General features: G+C 64.9%; 1 protein-coding gene across 2 annotated transcripts in view; it reads right to left on the bottom strand.

The window, feature by feature from the left end:
• Window positions 1–14,441, bottom strand: part of PIP5K1C (phosphatidylinositol-4-phosphate 5-kinase type 1 gamma) — a 37,974-nt gene that overhangs the window by 18,290 nt on the left and 5,243 nt on the right. For both annotated transcript variants that reach the window (XR_008792260.1, XM_056112759.1), the window contains exons 2-5: window positions 4,411–4,442; window positions 3,437–3,529; window positions 2,830–2,960; window positions 1,831–1,948 (exon numbers count right to left, since the gene is read on the bottom strand). Coding sequence is in view for 1 of the 2 variants with exons in the window: in XM_056112759.1 (XP_055968734.1) it covers window positions 1,831–1,948; window positions 2,830–2,960; window positions 3,437–3,529; window positions 4,411–4,442 (374 nt within the window). In the remaining variant the exon portion in view is untranslated. The remainder of the gene's footprint in view (window positions 1–1,830; window positions 1,949–2,829; window positions 2,961–3,436; window positions 3,530–4,410; window positions 4,443–14,441) is intronic.

Here is a 14,441-nt window from a genome sequence, read left to right on the forward strand (position 1 = left end):
GCCTTGCATGCAGCTAATACGTGTTTGATTCCCGGCAACCCTTAGGGTCTCCCACCATTGCTAGGAGTGATCCCCGAGCACAGAGCCAGGAGTGAGCCCTGAGCATCTCTGGGTGTGGCCTCAATATAGAACAACAGAAAAATGGCACCTGGAGCTTTGGGGCTGGGGGGCTGGACCCTGGGTGACATTGGGGTACCCCCCACCACTTACAGCTTAATGCAGGCAGGATCTGACTGGTGGCCAAAAGCCCCTCCTGGACCCCCCTGGAGTCACAGGGTGAGGGAAGGGAACCCCGGGGGCTGGGTTCCCCACCCAGTGGGGTCGGCGAGACTGGAGGACAGTGGCAGATGGGCAGGGTCACAGGGCACCCACAGTGGACAAGGCTGCCCGGGCACAGGAGCAGAGGCAGGAAGGGGGGGGGCTGTGCGGTTACGGGGGGCCCAGGAAGGCAGAGGGGCTCCTGGGGAGACTCTGGGAGCATTGCAGGGGCCTGGGGTGCTGGCTGAGGACACACCCTGGGGGGGAGGGGGGAGATCAGGAGCATGAGTGCTGTGAGCCCAGCAGGCCCCCTGTAGACGTGGGGGGTGCGGGGGAGGCTGTGGGGTGGGACCTGGGCCCCAGCTGGCAGAGGCCCGGCTCAGGTGGCAGCGGTCCAGCAAGGCCATCTGTCCCTGCTTTACCCACAGCCGACACAGGTGCTTGGCAGCCACCAAGTGGGGGTGGGGGAGGGCATGTCCCGGGGGCCAGGGCCTGCAGCATCCGCCCCTGAGCCCCCAACAGCCGGCAGGTGTGGCTGGGAGCAAGCACAAGCCTCTGGGGGCTGGAGCAATAGCACAGTGGGGAGGGGAGGGCGTTTGCCTTGCACGCAGCTGACCCGAGTTCGATTTCCAACATCCCATAGGGTCCCCTGAGCACTACCAGGAGTGATGCCTGAGAACAGAGCCAGGAGGAACCCCTGAGCATCGCTGGGTGTGACCCAAAAAGTAAAAAAAAAAAAAAAAACAGAACCAGCCTCTGGCAGGGGGTTTGGATCTGGTGGGGTTGTGTGGGAACGAACAGCAGACCACACAGATGTCGTTCTCTTGTTTCTTTTTGGTTTGGGGGCCACACCTGGCAGTCCCTGGGGCTGACTCCTGGCTCTGCACTTAGGGAGCGCTCCTAGCAGGGCTCAGGGGACCAACGGGGTGCTGGGGTCGGACCTGAGTCGGCCCGGGAGGCGCAAGGCCAACGCCCTCCCCACCGTCTCTCGCTCCAGCCCGGCACATGGGTTTCTGCGGCAGGTGATGCAGCCCTGGGACGGGGTGCCTCCAGCCCCCATCCCCGCCCCCCACCGCAGACTCTCGTTTGGGAAACAGCCTGAGCTCCCTCGGTCCTGCTGGGGGCTGCAGGTGTGTGAATGTGGGGGCGAGTCCACGCCAGTCCCTCGCTCCCAGATTTCAGAGGGCGGGAGTGCCAGCAGACTGGCAGGAAGGACAGAGACGTGCGCGGGGGTGGGACCGGGGCGGCGCCCACCAGGCTGCACTGCCGTGAGCGGGTGGGACGGGGCACGGCTGCCCGTCAGAGTCTCTGGAGATCGGGGCTGAGGGGCTCTGCTCATACCCCCCACGGCACACCCAGGATGCTGCAGGGGGTGCTCCCAGAGGGAGGGGGGACGCCATGTCCGGCCCTGTATGACGGGGTGCCCTGCTACATGCCCCATAGAAATGCTACGTGCTCCAGAGCCCACGACTCCAGAACCCTGCTTGGAGGCCAGGTGGGCATGAAAGAGTCCCGGGGGCGAGTGGTCCTGGGCCAGCGGGTGCTACCGTGTCCCTTGCCGGCCACACTCACCAGGTAATCGTCAGGCCTGATGCCAAAGAGTTCCCGGAAGTAGCGGAAGGCCACGGGCGCGTACGTCTTGAACCTGAAGTCCTGGAAGTGGTGGGCAGGGGTGAGGTTGCTGCCCTCACTGCGGAGGAAGGAGCAGAGGGGGATCTCTGGTGAAGGGCATGGCTCTGCGGGTCGCCAGGCGCCAACCCCGGCCCCAGCCCCCTGGAGGACCTGGATCCCAAAGTCTCTGAACCCCTGGTGGGGCCAGAGTGATGTCGGTGCGGTTGGGAGGGCACTGGCCTTGCACGCGGCTGACCTGGGGATCGATCCCGGCATCTCCGAGCCCCACCAGGAGTGACCCCTGAGCACAGCTGGGTGTGGACCCCTCCAAAAAAAAATAAAGTAAGGGGCTGGAGCGATAGCACAGTGGGTAGGGCGTTTGCCTTGCACGTGGCTGATCTGGGTTCGATTCCCAGCATCCCATATGGTCCCCTGAGCCCCGCCAGGAGAAACTCCTGAGTGCAGAGCCAGGAGTAACCCCTGAGCATCTCTGGGTGTGACCCAAAAAAGGAAAAAATTAATAAAAATAAAGTCAAACTCTAGAGCAAAACGGGACTCAGGACAACAGGGCCATGGGAATCTTGAACACTCCCAAGCAGGGCACTTCTGCCAGGGGCCGGTGGTCTCAGGCCGGGAGGTGGTCATGTGACTGTGCTCAGCCAATGGGAGGTGACCAGGGCCTGGCGCACATCAGCCCGGTGCAGGCAGGACTCGGAGGCTGCGTGCTGAGGACAGGGGTACCCCAACTCCACCCACAGGGCCACCTGCCCGGCCCTAGGCTCTTGCATGCCAAGCCCATGGCTGGCACACGACAGGGCAGCCTCCCGGGCCCCTGAAGCGCCCCACAATATGCCCTCCTCCCCGCTCAATGGCAGAGCCGGGGACGGGCAGGGGGTGGGGGGAGTGTGTCTGCGCCACGTGCTGCAAAGTGGGGGTTCGTGGCGGAGTGGGCCATGGTACCTGGGGAAGAAGATGCTCTCCACGACGTAGAAGTCCTGCATGAGCACGTCCCGCTCGGGCTTGGAGCTCAGGTTGCCCACCGTGTAGCCGATGCCCAGCTGGATGGCCCCCTTCAGTGTGGAGGAGGTGGTCTGCAGAGGGGTAGGGTGGGGGACCAATACATCAAGACCACGCCTCTATACCCGGAAACGGGGAGGTGCTGACCCCAGGCCGATGACCCTGTACCCTCAGGGAGAGAATCTGACCCCCAAGACCCTCTAAGGTGGGCATCCCGGGGCCGGAAACATCCAGAACATGCTCCTCCCTCCCTCCCTCTCTCTCCCTCTCCCTCCCCAGACAGGAATAGGAGAGGAGGCAGATGGTATGTTCTGGAATTGGCCGCCGGGATGACCACACACTTCCCATCTGGCCCTAGACACAAGGGTCACACATGTGCGGGTGCCCTGGTGGGCGCCGGAGGCGGTGCCAGCCCCCCGCTCGGCCCAGCTTCCAACCAAGAGAAGAGGGGTCTGCTGGGGTGGCGACTGACCAGCCTGCCCTCCCCCCAGCACAGGGGGCTCTGACCTCAGGGGACCCCCCATAAGGTAGCTTGGGGGCTACGAGGAACCTTTTTGTACGTGGTTTCCCCCGACGCGTCCACGCCCCGGTGACCCAGCTTCTTGCCGTGGCCAGGGCCCGGCTGGCCCGTCATTGGAGGGGTCTGCAGAGGAGGGAACAGGAGGCGGCAGGTGTCAGGGTGGGGGAGGGGCAGAATGTTCTGGAAACCCTGGGAGAAAGGGGCTTACACAGGCACGCCCTGCAGTGGCCTGCAGCTGCAGGGGCCAAGGAGGGTCAGCGCTGATTTGGGGGGGGGTTGTGGGGTCCCTCTTCAGCTCTGCTTACATCCCGGCCGGGGAGGGGTTGGGGGGAGGGGGCTTGAGCCCTACCCCTGGCCTCCAAGCATTTGATGCCAGGAGCCCCCCACTTCCTGCGACAGCCACAGAGGTCCCTGGTGCCTTCCGAGGGCCTTGGGGACCCCTGCCGGGCTGGGGTGCTCTCAGGGGTGCAGGCATGCCGGATGGGTGATGATGGAAGCCAGCTCAAGGCCCAGGCAGGCACCCCTCTCATCTGAGAGACCCCCGGGGGCTCCCACTGTGAGCATGCCACAGCCCCCTTTCAGGGAACGCCCCCAACACACGCCTGAAGACCCACTCACTGCCCAGCTCCCGGTGTTCTGCGCACTGGCCACCAGGGGGCGCGCTCACCCCAGGAACCGCCACCCCACCCCCTCTCCCTGCAGGGGCTCCCCTAACAGTCGCAGGACCCCTCCGCAGGGTCCCCCTTCCCCTCGTCCCCGCCCCAGACCCGAGTCTCCAGCAGCACGCCCTGCGCCCAGGGCGACCCCTCCGGGAAGACCCCAGTAGGAGCAAGAATCCTTCCTGGGCCTGACTGGGGAGCACTGCAGCTGTGGCTCAGAGACAGCGGGGCACCGCCCAAGGCCACACAGCAGAGCACAGAGGTGGGGGCGAGGGCACAATCCTGGTGCTTCCCAGGCCTCTGATTAAGAGGCAGCTGGTGGACGAGGTGCCCGGAAACACTCACCTCCATAGAGGCCGACTTCTTCTGAGACAGACCTGAGGGAGAAAAGAGCAAGGTTGAGGCTGGAGCGACAGCACAGCGCGGAGGGCATTTGTCGTGCATGCGGCCGACCCGGGTTCGATTCCCAGCATCCCATAGGGTCTCCCGGAGCACCACCAGGAGTAATTCCTGAGTGCATGAGCCAGGAGTAAACCCCTGTGCATCGCCGGGGGGTGACCCAAAAAGCAATAAAGAAAAGAGCCAGGTCAGGCGGAAGGGGAGGCTGGGCACTGGGTGCCCCCAGGTCACGTCTGCACTTGACCTCCCAGGAGATGCGTGGGGGCCCGGCATCTCCCCCAGATACACATGCTGGATGCCGGGGCCCTCGAGGCTCCCTCCATTCCCCCCTGCAGTCAGGGTTCAGCCAGGAGGGTCTGGAGGGGCAGACCCCAGGGGTTGCCGCTGCAAGGGATGCGAGGGAGGGTCGTGGATTTGCAGGCTGGACCCTGGGGGAGGCTCGAAGGAGCCCCAGCCCTGGCGCGCACGGGTGGCACCAGGAGGTTGCCTGGCCCAGGGCAGAGACCCAACGAATGCGGGAGGAGTTTTAATTGTGTTGATTCGGGGACCACACCCAGTGATGCTCGGCCGACTCCTGGCTCTGCACTCAGGAGGTCACTCCTGGCGGGGCTCAGGGGAGCCTACGGGATGCCGGGGCTCGAACCCCGGTCACAGCGTGCAAGGCACTATCTCTCCAGCCCCAGTGTGGGGCCGGTGTGCGACAGGAAACGGGGGGGCGCGCAGGAAGAGAGGAGGTGGAGGGGCCGAGAGAGGCCTGGAGCAGGGAGTGACGGCGGGCAGGACCGGGCCGGGCTGCCAGGTGCGCAGGGCCGCAGCGGAGGGGCTCGCGCGCCCTCTGCCGGCCGCCGCGGGGAAAGCACCGAGCGGCCCCCCCGCGCGGGGGTGCGGTGCGGCCGGCGGGCTCCCCGGGGGCGGAGTGAGGCCCAGCAAGGCGGGTGACTCAGGGTTTGACTCAGCAAGGACGGAACTGGCGCCGGCTGTGGGGAAGGGGGGCGAGGGTTGGGGTGGCCCGGGCCCTGCGGGGCGGGGAGGGGTGCACGTGCACCCCCAGAGGGAGGGCCGAGGCTGTGGGCGTCCCCCGGGGGTGCAGATGGGCGCCCCTGGGACGGGTGAGGCGAGGTGGGGGGGCACCTGCTGGAAGACCAGGGGAGAACCTTCTGGCACTTGCCAGACCCCCCTCCATGCACTCATCCGCACCCAGGCCGCAGGCGGGAAAACTGAGGCTGCTGCGGCCCGGGCGGCCCCTCCCGAGGCCAGGCGGCGGCTGCGGAAGGGGCCGGCGCTGACACCGACTTTCCCGGGCAGAACAATTCAGAGGCGCCGGGGGTGTGGGGAGGGGGGGAGGAAGAGGGCAGGAAGGGGCAGGGCGCGCGGAACCTTCTGGAAAGCCACCCCAGAGGCCCTGGCGCCGGACATTGGTGCTCGCACCCCTGTCGGCCCCTCTGCACCCCGCCAGCCCCGTTGTCCCCTCCTCGCGGCCCGTATCTGCTCCCTGGGGGCCTGGTTCTGCCCCGCATTCCCCTGGGCTCTGCTGCTGCACCCCTTATTACCACCAGGGACTCCTTCTAGAACCTTCTCCCGCAACCCCCGCACTGCCAGGAATTCCTTCTAGAAATAACCTGCTGCTGCACACACACACACACACACACACACACACACACACACACACACACCTCACACACCTCCCCCCACCAGGGATTCCTTCTAGAACCTTCTGCTGCACCCACCCTCACTGCCAGAGATTCCTTCTAGAACATTCTGGTGTTGCACACCCACCACCACATACCCACCACCAGGGATTCCTTCTAGAACCTTTTCCCCCTTCTAGAACCTTCTGGGTCACCTGGGGGAGATGGTGGAAGTAAGGACAGGACATCCTCTGGTGCCACCCTTCTCTCTCTGGATCTGTCCTTCGCCTGTTGGTCAGTGTTGGCTGGGGCCTGGCTGTGTGCGCGCGCGCGCGCGCGCACACACACACACACACACACCCTACCACCAGGAACTCCTTCTAGAATCTTCTCCTTCTGCCCCAGGATGCCTGCTGCTCTCTCGTCCCAAATGGGCGTCTGGGCTTGGTACTTTCAGCAGACCGGTTCAGAGGAGAGAGTGGCGGCTCAAGGTCGGGGTGCAGGGGGTGGCTGTGACAGAGCCCCCCCAAGCCAGGCTCTAGCCAATCAGCCCCACCTCCCAGGAAGCGCCTGGAGTGACCCCTCCCATGCCATCCAGGCCCCAGCCAACACTGACCGACAGGCGAAGGACAGACCCAGAGAGAGAAGGGCGCGTCCCAGCACCTGCACGTGCTCTGCCCAGCCCCCACCCCAGCCGAGGCCAGCCAACTGCCCTGTGCACCCCAGAGGACGCCCTGTCCTTACTTCCGCCACCTCCCCCAGGTGACCCAGTCTTCCTCCCTGCAGGATAGGAGGCCCTCACCAGTGCTCCCCCATTCACCCTGCTCCAGCCCCACAGGCCTCTTCCTGCTTCCTCCCAGCTGCCCCTGGGCCTTTGCACAAGCAGAAGCAGCTCCCAGCTGCCCTAGGGTCATTGCACTAGCAGGGGCTCCCAGCTGCCCCAGGGCCTTTGTAGCAGCAGTGGCTCCTGGATCTTCTCCCACAACAGTCGCTGCCTCTGAGCCGCTTCCACCTATATCAATCCGCCCCTCCACTTAGTGCTTCCGTGGGGGCCATGCCTCCCCAACCACCAGCACAGAGAGAGGGTCCCTGTCATCAGCCAGGGTAGCTGAGGCGCAGAGGTCCTGGGGCTCCAGCAATCACACCTCAAGTGCTCGTGGCTTGGAAGATCTGCGTCACAGCGCCCTGCCCAGCGGGCTGCTGACCGTGGGTGTTGCAGGGGGAGGGGGCGCCGGACACTCCAGGCTGTGCTCAGGACAGCCCTGGCCACTGGTTCCTGGGGGGTAGAGCTGGCGGTGGGGGGCAGGTGGCGGCTTCGGGTCCCCCTCCCGGGGCCTGTGGGTGCAGATGCCTCCCGGGTAACCTGCGAGCCGGGGGCCCCCTCACCCTCACTTCCCCACGGTGGACTGCCAGGGAGTGGGCGGGGCCGGACAAGTTCCGGATGTGCCCACGCCCGCCCAGGGGGGTCAGGGCAGGCGCCCCGACAGCTCAGCACCCGGGCAAGCGGAAAGGCTGTCAGCAGAGCTCAGCTCCCCGGGAGGCCCCGAGTGGGACCCGAAGCCCGGGAGGGAGCAGCCCGCACACACGCACCCCTGCAAGCACGTGACCCGCAGCGGCATGATTGCCACTGAAACCCGAGAGGGGAAGGGAAAGGGTCGGGGACCTGGGCGGCCACTGCAGGGCAGGGTGTGGCCTGGCGGGACACCAAGGCCCAGGGCAGGGCCTGCCAGAACCACAGGACAGGAGAAAAAGGAAGAGGGAAGACTGGCCGGGGAGGGGGAGGGGGGCAGGAGCGGTGGCTGGCAGGGACGGAGGGCACTCGCCTGGCACGCAGCCAGCCGGCCACCCCGGTTCCCATCGATCCCCGCATTCCCTGAGCCCCGCCAGGAGTGATTCCGGAGGGCAGAGCCAGGAGCCAGCCCGGGGCATCGCCTGGCGTGACCCAAACCAGAGAGAGAGGGGGGCCGGAGCAATAGCACAGTGGGCAGGGCGTTTGCCTTGCATGCGGGCCGACCCGGGTTCGATCCCTGGCATCCCATAGGGTCCCCCAAGCATCGCCAGGAGTAAGTCCTGAGTGCAGAGCCAGGAGGAACCCCTGCGCATCGCCGGGTGTGACCCAGAAAGCAAAAAAAAAAGAACAGAGAGAAAGGGAGAGAGAGGAAGGGAGGGAGAGAAAGAGAGGGAAGGAGGGAGAAATGGAGAGAGAAGAGAGAGGGAGGGAGAGGAGAGAGGGGAGAAGAGAGAGAGGGGAAGAGAGAAGGGGGGGAGGAGAGGGGCTGTTTATGAGCTGGGAGATGAGGCGGGGCGCCTGGGTCCCTCTCTGCGTCAGAGTTCCCGACGGTGCCCTCTGCACCCCACCCGCAGTCTGGCGGTGACCTCCAGGTGTGTGAGCCCATCTGGGATCCTGCCTGCGGGGCCAGGCTCCCGCCATCCCCAGCAGGCATGGAACTGCGGGTGGCACCGGCGTGGGCAGAGGCGGCACCCTCCCACTTCTGCCGCTGCGCAGCCCTTTTCTTTTTTGGGGGGTCAGGTGGGTTCGGGGCTGACTCCCGGTGAGGCTCAGGGGAGCCTCCAGGGTGCTGGGAATTGAACCCAGGTCCGCCGCATGCAAGGCAAGCGCCCTGGCGCCTGTCCTATGGCTCCGGCCGCAGATCAGACTTCGGCCAGCCGGACAGGAGGCCACACATGCCCCTGGGAGATCTGGTCGGGGACCGGTTCAGGTGGCCGCAACGCAGAGATGTGTCCCCCCAAGAGACGGGGCAGGGGAGGCCAGGAGGGGGCCGGGGCGAAGGCGCAGGGGATGATGGGGAGGGGGAGGGGCAGATGAAGGATGGATGGATGGATGGACGGACGGACAAATGGGCGGACAGATGGGTGGATGGATGGACAGAGGGTGGGTGGGTAGGTGGAAGGAAGGATAGGCAGGCGGATGAATGGTTGGCGGGTGGGCGATGGATGGGTGGGTGGACGGGTGGGTAGGACTAGGTCGGGTTAGGATGGAAACAGCCAGAGGCAAACGGCAAACTGCCACTGTAGGTCCCGGAGGGAAGAATCTTCCAACATCCCACTCAGCGGAGCTGAAGTTTTTCTTGCCTGAATGTTTTTGCGGACCCACCCCAGGAAGTCAGGGGCTACTCCTGGTCTTGTGCTCAGGGCTAACTTAGTGTTTTGTGGTTGTGCTGGGGTCACCCTGGATGGTGCTCAGGGCTGACTCCTGGCTCTGTGCTCGGGGATCACCCCTGCGGGGTGCCAGGCGAGGGCCCTCCCCGCGCCGCTCTCTCCCGAGGCCCCAGAGCGTCTATCTGGTATGACCCAGGAGGCCGGGGGGGCTCCCTAGCGGGGCCCCCAGGGGAGTGGGGTGCAGTGAGCGGGCGGGGGGCCGCCTGCCCACTGAAGCACCTGCATACCCCTCCGCTCCCCCCATGGGCTTCTCCCCAGAAGTGAAGCTTTGCTCTCCTGGGGGCCCTGCCCTATGCCCCCCAGCAGACCCCCCCTTCAGTAGGCTGAGCTATGTGGCCGCACACCTCGGGATGCGGGAGGCCAGGTCCAGTGTCATGCCCCTACCCTGCCCTCCCACCCCACCCACTCTCCCGGAACTCTCCCTCCCTCCGCCTTCAGGGGTCTCCTGGCTCCCCTGAGCTCCCCACCGGACCCCAGGTCCTTTCTTTCTTCCTGGAGGATCCAAGCACCCGCCCAGTAACCGGGAAGGTGACTGTCAGGTGAGAAACCCAGGAGGACTGCCTGGAGGTGATGGAGGCGCGTGGCGTTCCCTGAGCCCCAGGCTGGGGCCTGGCCTGGAAATGCATCCCTGAGCTCTCTTGGAGGGGGAAACTGTGCAGGAGAGGTGAAAACGCGCGGTGTCTGGCGTCGAGCTGGCAGCCTGGGGTAAGCCGTGGAGAGGGACCAGCACGGCCGTCCGTCCCCTGCAACGTGGCGCCACTGGGTGAGGGTGGGAGCCCCAGGCAGCTCCCAACGACTGGGGGCCAGGTCTGTCACCTGACTGCTCAGCACTGCCCCGCCTCTCTGGGGCCCGCGGGGGGGGGGGGGGGGGCGGAGCGTCCTGGGAGGGAGGGGGTGGGAACGCGAGGGGCGGGGTGCACTCAGGGATGGGGGGCCGGGGCGCCTTCTGGGGCTTTCAGAAAGCACCCCAGGGGGTGAGGGGCAGGGGCGCCCTCAGGGAGGGGGGGCAGGCGCCGGGAGCCCTCCGGCAGGCAGTTGTCGAGGGGCGCTCAACCCCACAGACCCTCAGGACCCCCACGGCCCCCATCCCCTTCGGATCCCCAAGGGCGCCCCTGCCCCCAGGCCCCTGAGGATGGGCCCCCCCGCAGATCCCTGGGGGCGCCCCCAGCCCCCAGGAACCCGAGGGCGCCCCCTCGGGAGCCCCCCACCCCCCCGCAGATCCCCAGGGCGCCCCGCACCCTGCAGATCCCCGGCGCCCCCGCCCCCAGGCCCGTCACGCGCCGGCCGCCCCGCCCGCTGCGCGCCCCACTTTGCCGAGGTCTCGGGATATTTTTACTCCGCGCAGCGCCGGGCGCCCCAGCCCCGCGGGCTCGGACCCTCGCGCTCAGCGCGGCTCCCGGAGGGGGGGTCGGCCGAGATCTGCTCACGGCATGTCGCCGCCCCCACCCGGGCCCAGACCCCAGAGGGGCTGCCCCACCCCTCCCTCTCCCCCCCCTGAACATCCCAAGGGGAGGGGAGGAAAGGGCGCAGGGACACAGCCCCACACTAGGGGGGCTCCCCGCAGAGTGTGGGGGGTGCCAGCAAGACCCCAGCCGGCACCCTGACCAGGCCCTGCTGAGACCCTGCCTCAGGTTAGGGGCTGAGCCCACCCCACCCCCAGGTCAAGGTTCACCCCCTGTCCTTGGGTCACACTGGGCTATGCGCAGGTTACTCCTGGTTCTGTGCTCAGGAATCACCCCTGGAGGGCTGGGGGGGGGACCCTACAGGATGCCAGGATCACACTTGGGTTGGGTGTGTGCAAGGCAAACGCCCCACTGTACTATCATGGCTCTGGCCCGTCACCCGTGTCTGAACCGCTCACCTTTGGGGTGGCGGGCCCGAGGGCAGACTCATGAGCACATGAGCACAGACTGAGATGAAGTGCCACCCTCTCCCTTCTCCTCCTCTCGGTGCTCCCCTCTGTGCCGACTGGCACAGGTATGGCCCCAGGACCTTTGCACGGGCTGCTCCTCCACCTGAAACTAGGACTGTCCTCTGCTGGCAAAGAGGTGACAGGGTTCAGGAGTGGGAGGGCACTACAACTGTGTCATTAGTCAAGAGGGAGGCAGCTCCACGTGTGTGCCCTTTGTCCAACAATTCCCTTGCAGGACTTTCTGCTAGAAATCTTTACCTTAAGCATCATCAAACAGTCTGAGAGTCTGGGGGGATGGGGGGAGTACAGACGAGGAAGTCGAAGTTTCCAAGAGCCTCAAACTCGCCCCCCAGACACTGCTGGGAAATGGGGCAGCAAAACCCACTCTGGGCCCCACACCTGGCCCCTGCTCGTTTCCACGAAGAGAGTTTTGTTTTTGTTTTTCTTCCTCTACAAATACAGTTTCCTTGGCATCGGGCCACATTCGCTTGCTGGCAAGGCGGTGTGAAGGGCCAGTGCCACGACCCCTTCACCCACAAAGCGAAAGGGATTCCGGGGACCGCCTGCTCGTCCTCTTCGCCCCTCTCCCAGTCGAACCGAGAGCACAGGGGCTGGAGCGACAGCACAGCTGGGAGGGTGTTTGCCTTGCACGTGGCCAACCAGGGTTCGATCCCCAGCATCCCACAGGGTCCCCTGAGCACCACCAGGAGTAATTTCTGAGTTCGGAGCCAGCAGTAACCCTGTGCATCGCCGGGTGTGACCCAAAAAGCAAAAAGAAACAAACCGAGAGCACAAACAAGTGTTCCACAAAGAAGCGCTGAGCAATCTCTGTGCCGGCCAGGAGGACGCGGCACGCGGCTGCGCCCGCAGCAGCACCAGGCTGGACTAACAGAGGCAGTGGGTCACGGTCCCAAAAGGTACAGCCACGGCCAGCCTCCAAGAAAGACGCTACCAGGCCCGCCCCTGCTGGGCAGGCAGATGCGCAGGCGGCAGCAGGCACCAGCCTGACCCTCCCCCGTGAGCCTCAGGACCTGCGGCGGGCTCCCTCGTCTGTGCTCCTTCGTCCACCGCCGGGACCCTCATTCTGTGCTCCCTCATCCGTGCTCCCTTGCCTACCTGGCTGGACCCACGAGTGCTCCCTCAGCACTGCTCCCGCGCCCACAGCCGGGACCCTCACGTGCTCCCTTTCTTACTGCTGGGACCCACTTCTGTGCTCCCTGGGTCGTGCTCCCTCCTCCTCTGAACAGAACCTGGGCGGTGCTCCCTTATCTGTGCTCCCCTGTCCAGCAAGGTGCTTCCCGCTGGTCTGTCTGGTCCACATTGCACAGGAGGGTCCGGATCCAAGCACCGACCAAGGGGCCGGCCTCCTGTCATATATGGCAGTGACCGTGGTCACCGGGGCCAGGGAGAGGGCATGGAGGGAGGGCTGGAACACAGGCCCTGCACACAGGGTCCTGGAACACCCCAGGATGGTCCCCAAGGGGGTAAGGACAAACACGCGCAAGCAGACACACACACACACACACACACACCCTGAACCTGTGCCACATGGAGGAGGACCCAGGAACCCAGGACACTGAAAGAGACACACTCCACCCGTGCGCCCCCTCCCCCTCCCTGGTGGTCTTCAACAGGCCCAGATGGAACCCTCCAGAGACAAGAGGTGGGGTCTGGAGTGTGGGGAAGCGTGACCTGCTTTGAAAACTGGGCCCGGTTGGGGCCGGAGCTATAGGACAGCAGGGAGGGCTCTGGCCTTGAACGCGGTCAACACGGGTTCAATCCCCACCCCTCCGCCCTGTACCCCACAGGATCCTCTGAGCCCCACCAGGAGTGATCCCAGACTGCAGAACCAGGAGTCAGGCCTGAGCATCGCAGGGTGTGGCCCAAAAATCAAAAGAAAAAAAAATTTAAAGGCAAAAAATCTGAGCTTGGCCAAGATGTGGGGGTCGGTGTGTGATGTGGGGGAAGCAAGGAAAAAGGCGTGAAGATGGGGTGATGGGAGAGTGATGATGGGAGACACCATCAGCCGTGGCCATGGTAACATAAGGGCGTGGCGTGGCCAAGATAGCCTAGGGCGATAGTGGGCGTGGCCTGGTGGTGTGGCGGAGCTGTAGGCGGGCAATGATGGTGCGGCCAGTGATGAAAGTGGCCAAGATGATGTGGGGTGGAGCGATGGTGTTGCCATAGTAACGTGGGCGTGGCAACGGCGATGTGTGTGGTTGGCCAGCATGGTTATGGTGACTTGGCTTGGTGGGCGTGGTCATGGTGATGTACGGTGCTGAATGGGGCGTGGCCATGGGGTGGAGCATGGTCAAGAAATGGGTTGGAGGGACAGCACAGAAGAGAGTGCGCTTGCTCTGTATGCGGCTACCCTGGGTTCGATTCCCATCACTCCACAGGGTCGCCTGAGCGCTACCAGGGGTGACTCCTGAGTACAGAGCCAGGAATAGCCCCTAAGCTCCCCAAGTGTATGCCCCCCCCAACCAACAAACATTAAAAATAAAAGTCAGTAGAATGGCTGGAGTGATAGCACAGCCGGTAGGGCGTTTGCCTTGCACGCGGCTTACCCGGGTTCGATTCCCAGCATCCCATAGGGTCCCCTGAACACGGCCAGGAGTAACTCCTGAGTGCAGAGCCAGGAGTAACCCCTGTGTATCGCCAGGTGTGACCCAAAAAACAAAAATAAATAAATAAAAGTCAGTAGCACGCTTGCTTTGCATGCATCAGACCTGGGGCTCAATCCCCAGCACCCCATGGGGTCCCACTAAACTCCACCAAGAGTGATCTCTGAGTCAGGAGTCAGCCCTGAGCACTGAAGGGTGCGGCCCCAAAACAAAACAAACACCACCCTCCCCGATAAAATAAAACAAAAACTGAAGCTTCACACTCTGGGTGGTGACCTGGCTGTTTCCTTTTCCTTCTGGGGTGCATTTCTGGCTGGCCCTGCATCCCTGGCTCCACGCAGCCTCCCGAGAGCTGGGCCTCACGGGGCAGCTCAGACCGCAGTCTGGGAGCTAGGATGGGCGTCCCTGAACAGGGTCTCCAAGAAGCCTGAGGAGCACCTGCGGGGTCTGGGGGAGGGGGGGCGCAGCCTGACTGAGACCCGGAACTGCAGAGGGCCCCAGAGCCCCACCAGGAGCAACCCCAGACCCCTGGGCCAGGAGTGGCCCTAAGCACAAGAGAAACAGCTAAGTGACCCTCCTGGGGCCGAGCAATAGGACAGGGGGAGAGGCCTCGCCAGGAATGTGACCACTGAC

This window comes from Sorex fumeus, unplaced genomic scaffold (assembly GCF_029834395.1).
Source record: "Sorex fumeus unplaced genomic scaffold, SorFum_2.1 ptg000019l, whole genome shotgun sequence".
NCBI lineage: Eukaryota > Metazoa > Chordata > Mammalia > Eulipotyphla > Soricidae > Sorex > Sorex fumeus.